At 39.4% G+C, this 12,137-nt stretch overlaps 1 protein-coding gene across 3 annotated transcripts in view; it reads right to left on the bottom strand.

The window, feature by feature from the left end:
* LOC132284900 (uncharacterized) overlaps positions 1-12,137 on the bottom strand; it is a 38,228-nt gene that overhangs the window by 17,511 nt on the left and 8,580 nt on the right. For all 3 annotated transcript variants that reach the window (XM_059787045.1, XM_059787043.1, XM_059787044.1), the window contains exons 2-4: positions 9,068-9,513; positions 2,527-2,640; positions 2,009-2,406 (exon numbers count right to left, since the gene is read on the bottom strand). In XM_059787045.1, the coding sequence (XP_059643028.1) occupies positions 2,009-2,406; positions 2,527-2,640; positions 9,068-9,505 (950 nt within the window). In that variant the 5' untranslated portion in view covers positions 9,506-9,513. The remainder of the gene's footprint in view (positions 1-2,008; positions 2,407-2,526; positions 2,641-9,067; positions 9,514-12,137) is intronic.

The raw sequence follows: 12,137 nt of genomic DNA, 5'->3' as shown, positions 1-12,137 counted from the left end.
AGCCGCAACGGTCTACTAGATCAAAATCTAGTTCTAGTTCACGGTTACCAACAAAGGGAGCAGGAAGTTCTTCAGTTCGACTTATGGATGAGGATGAGGATGATTCAGATGAGATGGAAGAGGATCCTGAGAATTATGAATCATTTAGTGACGATCAAAATAATGTTATGCTTATTGATGACGAGGATGATATTTAAATTCGTTGGTGTTGTCTTCTTAGGAAGAAATGATGTTTATGTTTGTTTTAATTTTATCTCATAATTCTCCTTAGTTGACTTATGCATTTTTATGTTAATATGTTTGATTATTCATTGTTGAACTCAAGTACTAGATTTACTTGGTTTTGGCATCTTTATGTTGAATATTTAACTTAAGTAATTCATTTAATTGACTTTTGCATCTTTATATATACTATTGCATCTTTAATAATGTTATGCTTATTGATGACGAGGATGATATTTAAATTCGTTGGTGTTGTCTTCTTAGGAAGAAATGATGTTTATGTTTGTTTTAATTTTATCTCATAATTCTCCTTAGTTGACTTATGCATTTTTATGTTAATATGTTTGATTATTCATTGTTGAACTCAAGTACTAGATTTACTTGGTTTTGGCATCTTTATGTTGAATATTTAACTTAAGTAATTCATTTAATTGACTTTTGCATCTTTATATATACTATTGCATCTTTAATACTTTATTGGGTGGGTTTTTTTTTTTTTTTTTTTCAATGTGCGCCTTGCTTCAGTCGGGCGTGCGCCTTGCTTCAGTCGGGCGTGCGCCTCACCTTGCGCCTCAGGCTCCAGGAGGCATTTGCGCTTTTGTGCGCCTTGAGCCTTTAACAACTATGGATGGTAAGAGGATCAGATTTTGGGAGGATCTTTGGTGTGAGGAGCTTCCACTTGCTCTTGCTTTCCCTCGGCTTTATAAGATTGCTTCTCACAGACAGGCCATTGTGATTGACTGTTATCACATTGATAACGGGAGATTGACTTGAGATGTTCAATTTAGAAGACACTTTCAGGACTGGGAGATTGAGGAGGTTTCTCGTTTTTTAGAGGTTCTGTATCGCCAGGTGATCACAGCTGGGGATTCGGATTGTTGGCAGTGGGATCCTAACTCTCAGGGTCGCTTTGAGGTTAGGTCCTTTTTTAGGTGCCTTTCTATTGGTGATGGAGGCCCTTTCCCCTGGAAGTCTATTTGGCGTTCTAAGGCTCCCCTTAAAGTTGCCTTCTTTGCTTGGACTTCTGTCCTGTGTAAGATTTTAACCGGAGATAATTTGAGGAGGAAACAGGTGGTGGTCAATCGTTGCTATTTGTGCTTGTGTGATGAGGAGACAATTGATCACCTTCTACTTCATTGTAGCGTGGCCAGAGACTGTTGGGATTTGATGCTTGGATTATTTGGGGTCCAGTGGGTTATGCCTCGTTCCTCTAAAGGGCTGATTGAGGCTTGGAGAGGTGTTTCTGTTGGGGCTCTCGTGCGGGATGCTTGGAGGGCTACGCTTCTGTATTTGGTGGTGCATTTGGCTTGAGAGAAATCGGAGATATTTTGAGGGAAAGGAGAAACCTGTTTCTATGCTTAAGTTTCCTATTAATTCTACTCTTTTTTGTTGGGTTCAGGGAGAGATTATAGATCTTTAGAGGAGATTTTTGTTTTTTTTGGCCTCATTGAAGGTTTGAGGTGCTTTTGGCCATGTGTTTCAGGGGGTTCTACTCCCCTTTTGAGCGTTTTCTATATAATCTATCTTACTTATCAAAAAAAAAAACATAATGTGAAGACACAATAGTAAAATGCGCATTGATGTGCCTCCAAACATCACCATAGGGTGTTAGATCAAGGTTAACTTAAGATGCATAAAGGTGTCTTTGTGACTTGGCAAGAATCATTGACCAATAACATGTCTCAGGGATGTGATTCACAATTTCGCTTACACTCTCAGTTCAGGTAGTTAGCAAGTTGCACAATTTCAAATCAATATTCTTCACCAAAATTATGAAAGAAATTACCTGAAGTATAGGTCTTGAACAGTCTGAGCAGTGTCTGCAACCAAGAATGGCTGTTGAGTTTCTGCAAGATAATATGGGTCACTGGGAGCTGGCAGACGTTGCTGCTCAATAGTTGGATGGATATGACCCGTGGTTGCGTTGGTTCGATACCATTCATGCTGTGAGGTTAAAGGAATTTGCTGAACACATAAAGGTTCCATTATTGATGGAGCATGACCATGTTGCATCCCGGCCATATACGAATCCTTCGGAGGAGGAAACCTCACTGAGGGATGGAACTGATCCTCCGACAGTGGAGGTGGCATTGCCTGCGGTCGGGCCATATATGGTATTGAAGGGGGCACAGGTGCTGATGAAGATGCAGCAACTGGACGAAATAAGGATAACAGATTCCTTACCTGCATTGTGAAGACAAAATTTAATCAAGACATGGTAGGGTTATAGAAAAGTAACGTGAAAGAGCCAAATTGATAAAGATACATTCAAACATCATAACCACAAAGGAAACTGAATCTTACTTGCTGGCCAGTGAGTTCTTGACTAAATTTGGCACCCTGATAGTTATCCTGTATTGCATTTTTGAAAGCACTCTCCGGCAGGGGAAGACAATCCTTGTAAATATTAAACCTCACCTGAACAAAACATATTAGCAGCCTCAAGACACAAGGCAGGTAGGAATTTACTCTACTGTTTCAAACCAGTGTTGCTGATGAATGACAATAACATGTCCAAAAACTTTGCGATCCAGGAGGGCATATACCAGCAACGATCACTTAGCTATATGGCACTATGTGTAACATGAACAATGAATACCACAAGTTACAAATAAGTACAGCCAAATGGGATATTTATATTACGAAACAAGGAGCTAAATAACTACCATGACTCAATCACTAATATTTTTAGGTCTATGATTCAACACCATTCTTCGAATCTTCGTTATGTAAACGATAAAGTCCCATCTAGCTCTCACACCAAAATTCTACAAGATACCTTCTGCATCATTCAACAATGAGTGTGTATCCATCATTGGTGATACCTTGTCGACATAATTCTACGCAAACCATGTGGAGTCCCGTGAATAAAAACTGGCGGTATTACCCTTAAGATGATGGAGGTCCCAAATGCACTACGATGTGTTAAGGCGAGAGTGGCTTGTAAAGAAGAGTATTGGTGGCGAGGTCACCACAAACTCATCAGGTCAAATCTTAACACTTGAGACTAGTCTAAGGTCAAGGTCTATCTTATGTGTTCTCAATGCTCTTTGGAGCAATCTCCTAAATGTGCCTGAGATGCATGCTTGTTAGTCTAAGGGCCCATAAATGTAGTTGAGTTGGACCATAAGGAAGAGGGATTGGATGATGCGGAGAGCACATGATGTGGAAAGCACATGATTTGCAGAGCAATAAAAGAGAGGAATGCAAGGCGGAGATCTGTGAGATTGTCATTATGGAGAATCTCTTGGCGGCAAAAGTCATGGGCTTTGTGGCTTGAGAAGGGGGATAGGAATATGAAGTCTTTTCCATCAGCTCACGAATGCTCACAGAAGGGGTAACCACATCAGAAGCCCTCACAAAGATGGTAGTTTCTTGTGTAGGGAGGAGGACATCAAGTGAAGGATCACTACATTTTATCATCAATTTTACACACAGCAACAAAAATAAGACCCTTGCTAGATGGCTTAGGATTCGGTAGCATCTCGGTTGAAGACCGAGAGTGGCTGGAGAGGCCTTTCGGGATAAAGGATGTGGAAATGGCATTGAAGAGTTGTAATGGAGGCAAAGGCACCAGGGCCGGATGGCTTCACAATGACCTTCTTCCAACATAATTGGGAGGTGGTGAAGGAAGAGGTGATAGACTCTCATAGATAAAGCCCCCTTGGTTGGGCAGAGTGATTAATGGCATCATATCAGACTCTTAGAATGCCTTCAGTGGTGGACATCAGATTTTGGACCTAGTGCTGACAGCTAGTTAGTAATTTGGTGTGTGGAGTCCATGCTCTGGAGTGGGATTCCAAGATTCATTTGCAAAAAGGAAATTGAGAAGGCATATGACCATGCTAATTGGAGGTTCCTGGTGTATGTTAGAGAGGATGGGATGTGGTGAGAAATGGAGGTCCTGGATTCTCTTTTGCATTTCCACAGTGAGATTCTTAGTCCAGGTGAATGGGTCCCCAAAGAATTTTTCTCCAGCTCCCGAAGGTTGAGACAGGAATTCATTATCCCCGTTCCTTTTTATCATCATGATAGAGGCATTAAATAGATTTATGAGGAGCAAAGGATCATGATTATGTCAGGGATTCAAGGTGGGTTAGGGTCCTTCTAATCCATTGATGGTGACTCACCTTTTTGCCGATGATAACATTGTATTTTGTGAGGCCGAGGAGGAGCAGTTGTGATATCTGAGATGTGTTTAGTAAGTTTGCTTTCAAGTCGTTTCAGGCTTGAAGGTCAGCATCAGGAAGAGTAAGTGCCGGTGGGGGAGGTTAGCTGTGGGGGAGGTTGGTAAGATAGATCATTTGGTAGATATTTTGGAGTGCGGAGTGGGGGCCTATTCCGCTAATGTATTTTGGATTGCCACTGGGGGACTCAGTCCAAGAGAATGGCTTCTTGGGACTTCGTGGTGGAGAGTTTTGAGAGGAGGTCAGCAGGTTAGAAGAAACAGTACCGGTCGAAAGAGAGTCGTCTCTCATCAAGTACATTGTCGAGCCTTCCAACACACTACCTCTCTTTGTTTCAGGTTCCCATTTTAGTGGTGAGGAGTATTAACAAGCTACAAAGGAAATTATGGGGTGGTTTGAGGGAGGAATTTAAGTTCCATTTGATTCGATGGAAGAAGTTTTGCAGCCCTATTCAATGAGGGGGATTGGGAGTCCAAAGACTGCATTTGTTCAACAATGCATTCTTGAGCACTTTGGAGATTCAGTTGAAAGGAACAGACCGTGGAGGAGGATCATTGCTTGCAAATTCGAGGAGGATAGGGGGGGATGGAGGTCTAGGAAGGTGAGATCCCCTAGAGGGGTATGCGAGTGAAAATTCATTCGGAAGAGTTGGAATGAGTTTTCAAAACATAATTTGATTCAAGGTGAGATGCGGGAGATTTGTTCTATTTTGGCTCGATTCTTGGTGTAGTGATAGGCCCTTAGCATGCATCTTCACAATACGCATCAGGATAGCAGTGGGTCTTCAGGGTTTAGTGGGTGACTGTAATCGTCTTGAAAGCAGGAGGATGGCCTCGGATGTGTGGCTTGGGAGGTATCTTCAGGGTTTGGAGTTGGAGGATATTGTTGATCTCTTGGCTTTGCTATATAACCAAAATGTGGATGGGGACGCAGTGGATGAGCGGACTTGGATGGGGTCTGGGAAGGGTTGCTTCGAGGTGCAATTTTTTTTTAACAGAGTTTGTTGGAGGGTCGTGGGCCTCCTATCCTTGGAAGACGATTTGGAGGAGGCGACAAATTATTGTGAATTGGTGTTGCATGTGTAAAAGGGATGAGGAGTCAGGTGAATCATCTCCTTTTGCATTGCCCAGTGGCAAGGGACAATTCAGCCACGTTGCTTACTATTTTCGATATGCATTGGGTGATGCCGAGCTCCACGAGTTGTACTCTTGAGACTTGCAGAGGGTCTGTATTGGAGAGCCAAACCCGAGATGCGTGGATAACAGCCCCCTTTTGCTTGTGGTAGGGCTTGTGGCGCGAGACTCCAATTTCGGCACTTAAATTCCCTATCCTTAGTTCCTTGTTTTTTTTATTAACTCGTGGATGGAACTGTAAAGCTATAGATGATTGTTGAAAGGCTGACAGCCCCACAGTATAACGGACCCTTTTGGGTCCCTTTGCACTTTTGTATATGGGGTGCTTCCCTCTTGGGCACACTTCAATAAATTGTTACTTATTATATATATATAAAAAAAAGTGCCAATAGACTTAGTTTATAGGTCTATTAATAAATAGAATATTAAAAGGGCAAGGAGGTGCTAGTAACTGTGTGGGTGTCAAATGAGGTTCAATTATGTACCACCACCGGGTGTCCAATGGGATGCTTCTGTGTCTATTTGGGATGATCTGATAGGATGCATTATGACAGCCATAACTGCAGTGTGCAGATGATGTTGAGACAACCAACCATCCTTCGTAAGACCACAACAGTCCGATGAGATGCCTACGCATATCTCTCTCTCTCTCTCTCTTTCTGATTCGATTTCTTCAATGGCCCGCCGCCCGCCCTATCTCCTGAAGGGTGACACACAGAAACAGAATGTGGGTTAGGCACTCTTTCCCATCTACCAGACATGGCTGATGAAGAAATGCTCATTGAAGATTGTTCCAATGGATGCTTATGAGGGATATTAAAAGATTTTCGGTCTTATTTGTTAGATTTTGCTTCTATCAGGTTCAATGAGGCTTCTGGTTCAAAACTAGGGTTTGCACACTGAAGATGTTTCTTTCTTCCACGCTGTAACTCCAGAGTGATTTGTGCGCATTAGAAAATTTTGAGACTTCAAATCTCCATAAATGTCATAAAAATTCATGTAAAGGTAACTAATTAAAAGATAAAAACATATAACATTTTTTTTTTTTTTTTGCAGGAAAGCAATGATACAACTGTAATTGTGTCCCAAATACCCATGTCCAATTTCGGACTCTTCTTAGCCGGCTAGACTAGACTAGAAGATCCTACAATTTTAAATGTGGATGATTCAACCTTCAGATACACATCTGAAAACGACACTTGTACCCAAGTTTGTGTAACATAGACTGAAATTGTACACTTACGATGGAGTCACAAGCATTGTATAAAAATGCTGACACAAATGTGGTTTAATGGACTCGGGGTCGTATCAGGGATAATGTACAAGAATCAGTTATAGTGGTCATGAAATATTAATTATATTATCAACTTTGCACACTATCATATGTGCAAAATTGAAACTCAGACTGGGGGATAATGTAACAGAATCGGTTGCGGCAGTCATGAAATTTTAACAGAATCGTTTGCAGCAGTCATGAAATTTTAACAGAATCGTTTGCAGCAGTCATGAAATTTTATTAACTTTGCACATCATCATATACGCTAACTTGGCTTCAGTCCCAAGACTCTGCCAATTACCTAGAAACTCATCCGATTCCCTAAGGAGTCAGTCGAATCCCATATGATTCTGATCTCGTCGATATATTGTTGAGTATCGGACAAGAACTCGGTTGAAAAAGTTAAATGTGTCCCAAATACCCATGTCCAATTTCGGACTCTTCTTAGCCAACTAGACTAGACTAGACTAGACTAGACTAGACGTATCCTACGATTTTAAATGTGGATGATTCAACCTTCAGATACACATCTGAACCCGACACTTGTACCCAAGTTCGCGTAACATAGACTGAAATTGTACACTTGAGATGGAGTCACAAGCATGGTATAAAAACGCTGACACAAATGTGGTTTAATGGACTCGGGGTCGTATCAGGGATAACATGCAAGAATCAGTTATAGCGGTCATGAAATATTAATTATATTATCATCTTTGCACACTATCATATGAGCTAAATTGAAACTCATACTGGGGGATAATGTAACAGAATCGGTTGCAGCACTCATGAAATTTTATCAACTTTGCATACCATCATATACGCTAACTTGGCTGGAGTCCCAAGACTCAATTCCCTAGAAACTCAACCGATTCCCTAAGGAGTCAGTCGAATCCCATATGATTCCGATCTCTTCGATATATTGTTGAGTATCGGACAAGGACTCGGTCGAATAAATTACAACTTGGCCGCATCATTATGAATTGACTGATATAGTCACAAGAGGCCACTGGTCGACCAAGAGAGTTAGTCTAATGCTCTTTAGGTCGTTTTTGTACTGAAGGTATCTGAGCTCTTAGTTAGATTTATATTGTGCATGGATGAGGGGAAACAATGCTCATGTCAATGATGGCATCTAACAATATTGTGCCACCTATTCCTATTCAGTCCAACAAGATGCTACCATGTGTCAGAGGTAAATAAGATATGACATGCAAGGTTTTAAATAGCGGAAGGAACTACAGATGCAGAGATGCAGACAGGGTGCAGCAGATAATGGCTTAATGGGTGTTACGTAATGGTATCCAAAATTGAGGCTTTGAAAACTTTTCCACCTCACATAGTCCGATCAAATTAAGCTGAGACAAAAAATTAAACTCCAAATAACAAAGATGAATTTGTAATTTCTTACTAGATTTTGATAAACACTTTTAAATGATTTATCAAAGTAGCAATCAATATATCGTATCTTAAGTCATCATCAATATTAAGCATTTATTACTATTTTTCATTTTATTTTTGACTCCGTACTTAACAGAAAACAAATAAAAAACAATCAACTTAAACATGCCAAAAGAACACATACATAACAATGTTGTATAATGGAAGATGGTACCTAAAACAAGGAACATATGTCACTCTTACGACAACGCAACGAACCCAAGAACAAATCAAGAAATACGACAAAAAAACTAAACACACCACACACAAAGAACACAAAGATTTCGTGCAGTTCGGCAAAGCCTACATCCACGGTAGAGATCCGCAAAAGTTTTCATTATGCGAAAAATAGGATATTACAAGTTTCAACCCCCAAACCTTATTTCTCATTCTCACTCTTTTTCTCTGCGATTTTTAGTGTCTCTTGATATCCCACTCTGAACCCTAAACACCCTTATATATTGGGCTACAATAGAGTACTAAATAGGGTCCACAACCAAGAAGCAAAAACTGAGTCAAAATCAACAGGTCATCGGGTCGAAGACCCGGCACCAAATTCGGACCACAACTTCACAGTCACCACCCAAATAAGTCGTGGGCAGTAATAAGAGGATCTTCTAGACAAGATTGAGATTCTTGTTGGATATAAGATGTGCAAGACTCTTCCTAAGTCGTGGGCAGTAATATGTTTCTTTTTCTCAGCATTCTTAAACAAGTACCACTTGGAGCTTGGGATAAAAATTAATTAATTAATTAATTTAAAAAATAAAAAATAAAAACGAAGAAGAAGAAGAAGAAAAAAAGACAACTACCTGTGCAGGAAACCTCCCTCCAAAAGCAGCCGGTTCCAAGTTCAATTTTCCGCTTGAGGTTGCATCATATACACCATAGAGAAGCTTTAGATCAATATCAAACAAGAAAAGCTTTGTACCAACATTGATCTTCTCTAGAACTTCCCTTCTCCCCCCAGGAAGCCCAAAAACACGATATTGGTAGCACTCTGGCTTTGTCCTTCCATTACACAAAAATATGAAACCAGAGAGTCGTTCTGAATTGTCCTTGTCCTTCCCCTTTCCCTGAGAACCAGCAACACTGCCATTAGTGGCAGGAGCAGAAACAGGGGCTAGTTCAGGACAGGAGAGAGGGGCAGGAACAGGCACGAGAGCATTAGTTGCTTCAACCATTAAAGCCTTTTTCTTCTTTATCTTCTTGTTGGCATTTGTTATGCTTTTGGGCTTCGTTCTTGGCATAAGCAAAACTGTTGTATTGGGGAAAGAAAAAACAAAGAGGCACCACTTAGATGAACTTCAAGCACAACAGCGACCCAAAACCATACAATCTGACCAGGGATTGAGGCAAAAAACTAAAGCTGGAAAACAATGAGAAGATGGGGCTACGGCAGAACAAGAAACCTATCAAACTGCAAACGGGGAGTGAAAAACTTACTAAACACAGTTACTGCAACATAAGAACAATAAATAAACTAAATATTGCCTCTCCTCGAAGAAATAAAGGGAGGGCAAACTAACCAACTTGAGACATTTGTCTCCCAGCAAACACCAAAGCTGTTTGAACAAAACAATCAGTCAATAGCATATTCGACCTTTCTAAGAATAGATTTCTTCACTCGTTTACTTTATGTTACCCCAGCAATCCATAGATTTTCTGAGTCATATCATCCTCTGCCTTACTCTCCTCCCACCACCACCCACTTTACCATCTTATGGGTTTTCACACATCTCATCATCTTATTTTTTCATGCCATTCCAAAGATTCCTCAGATATGACATTCTTAAACTATCAGTCTCTTCATTCATCCATCTCAACACTCTCATCTTTGTAACAATCATTTTATTAACAATCGTTCTTGGTCATATGACAATTTTCTACATATCAAGGTCAATTGTCTTGCTTTTTTTTCCCTTTTTTTTTTTTTAAATCTTTTTTTTTTTTTTTAGTAAGGGTCAATCTTCTTGCTTTTCACTGTTTAATTCCTTTTAATTTTTCAAGCAAGCTACAAAAACTTAGAAACAAATTTTTGCTTTAGCCAACCACCTCCACAAAATAGACACATAATCCAATCAAAAGACTTATTGGCTAAAATTAGGTAACCAAATTCACCAGATATTACTCCATTGTATGTTTCCTACAATAAAATGAGAAACGTCTTTTACTCTAGAGGTCATCTATTTCCACTTAATAAATTATGATAATTATCTAACTAAAAATATTATGCAGGTATATTTTTTATTTATAAAAAAATATATATAAATAAAGGTATTTAAAATTGGTCAAAACCTAAAAATGATTTTTATTTTTATTTAAAAAAAAAAAATCAAGTATAAAAAACAGCCAAGAACAGCAATTAGAGAAACTAAATATAGATCATATGATGCACTTTATCCTAAATTAAAGTAAAAGAAGAAAAATGAGAGAATTGTGTAAAGGCTTGAATGAGATAAATCACTCATTCACAGTTCTAGAATTTATAGATAAAAAGAGCACATGCTCATATTCCAAGAAAGGAAATTAAATCAAATCTAAATCAAATCACAGCATATTCTAAAGCATAATCAAATCTCTACTAATAGGGTAAGTCATTCCATAAATCGTGGCTATCATATCTGCTAACACTCCTCCTCAAGTTGGTGCGTGCATATCTGAAACGCCCAACTTGGATAATGCATTCTCAAACACAACCTTAACGCCCTCTATAAGAATGTCTACGAGCAGTTGAGAGCTTGTCACAAATGTAGTACAAATCTGACTAGCGACGATTTTCTCTTAGATGAAATGCCGATTAATAAATTAAAAATGTCTCCTCAAGTGATAAACAATTAACAATGTCTCCTCAGACCATAAACAACCAATTATGTCCCTTAGACCGTAAACAGCCAACAATGTCTCCTCAAACCATTTCCCTTCATACACATGTTTAAAACATGTAGATGGAAGAATCAACAATGTCTCCTCAGACCATTCCCCTTCATACATACATTTAAACAATGTAAACGAAAGAATCAACAATGTCTCCTCAAACCGTAAAAAGAAACAACCATGCCTCCTTAGACCATTTCTAAATAGGTGGTGCCAAACTCGCAACGCCCTCATTGAGGCGGACCACCCTACCTACCCAACACCTCCCGGATGGGAGATGTCACCTTGGACCATTCTCAAATGGGTGGTGCCGAACTCGCAATGCCCTCATTGCAGTCGGACCACCCTAGCTCTGATACCAAGTAGAAATATAAAAAGAACAAAAATGAGAGAATTGTGTAAAGGCTTGAATGAGAAAAATCACACATTCACAGCTCTAATATTTATAGATAAAAAGAGCACATGTTCATATTACAAGAAATGAAATTAAATCAAATCACAACATATTCTATAGCATAATCAAATCTCTACTAATATGGTAATTCATTCCATAAATCGTGGCTATCATATCTCCCAAGTTCCCAACAATTAACTTTCTAAAATTAGGAAAGGAAATCTAGAGATTTTAATAAGATTAACTGCATCAAGAACGAGAATTTAAAAATCTTAACAAAAGATGGTGAAATGAATCAAAAGTAAACCAAAAAAAAAAAAAAAGAAGTTAAAAGAATTGTAAAGAAAGGTTAAATTTAGAAAATATAGTAACCTCGTGAATCCTTTGTTTGTTTGGAAGGAAGGAAGGAAGGAGGAAGCTTCCATCGCTTGGTTGGAAGCAAGGGAAGAGAGAGAAAGGAAGAAAGGAGGGATGAGGGATGGAGGGATGAATTGGTAAAACATATTCAAGGCATTATCTTTCTGTCCCTCATATCAAATAGACGAAGGGGTCAGTCACCTCCTTCCTTCCCAGCCACTCAACCAAACAAGAGGATGGATGAGAAACCTCCA

The sequence above is a fragment of the Cornus florida genome, unplaced genomic scaffold, assembly GCF_030987335.1.
Source record: "Cornus florida cultivar Cherokee Brave unplaced genomic scaffold, ASM3098733v1 CherokeeBrave_3.0.0_Hap2_Chr11, whole genome shotgun sequence".
Classification (NCBI taxonomy): Eukaryota; Viridiplantae; Streptophyta; class Magnoliopsida; order Cornales; family Cornaceae; genus Cornus; species Cornus florida.
This window is presented reverse-complemented; position numbering and strand designations above follow the sequence as displayed.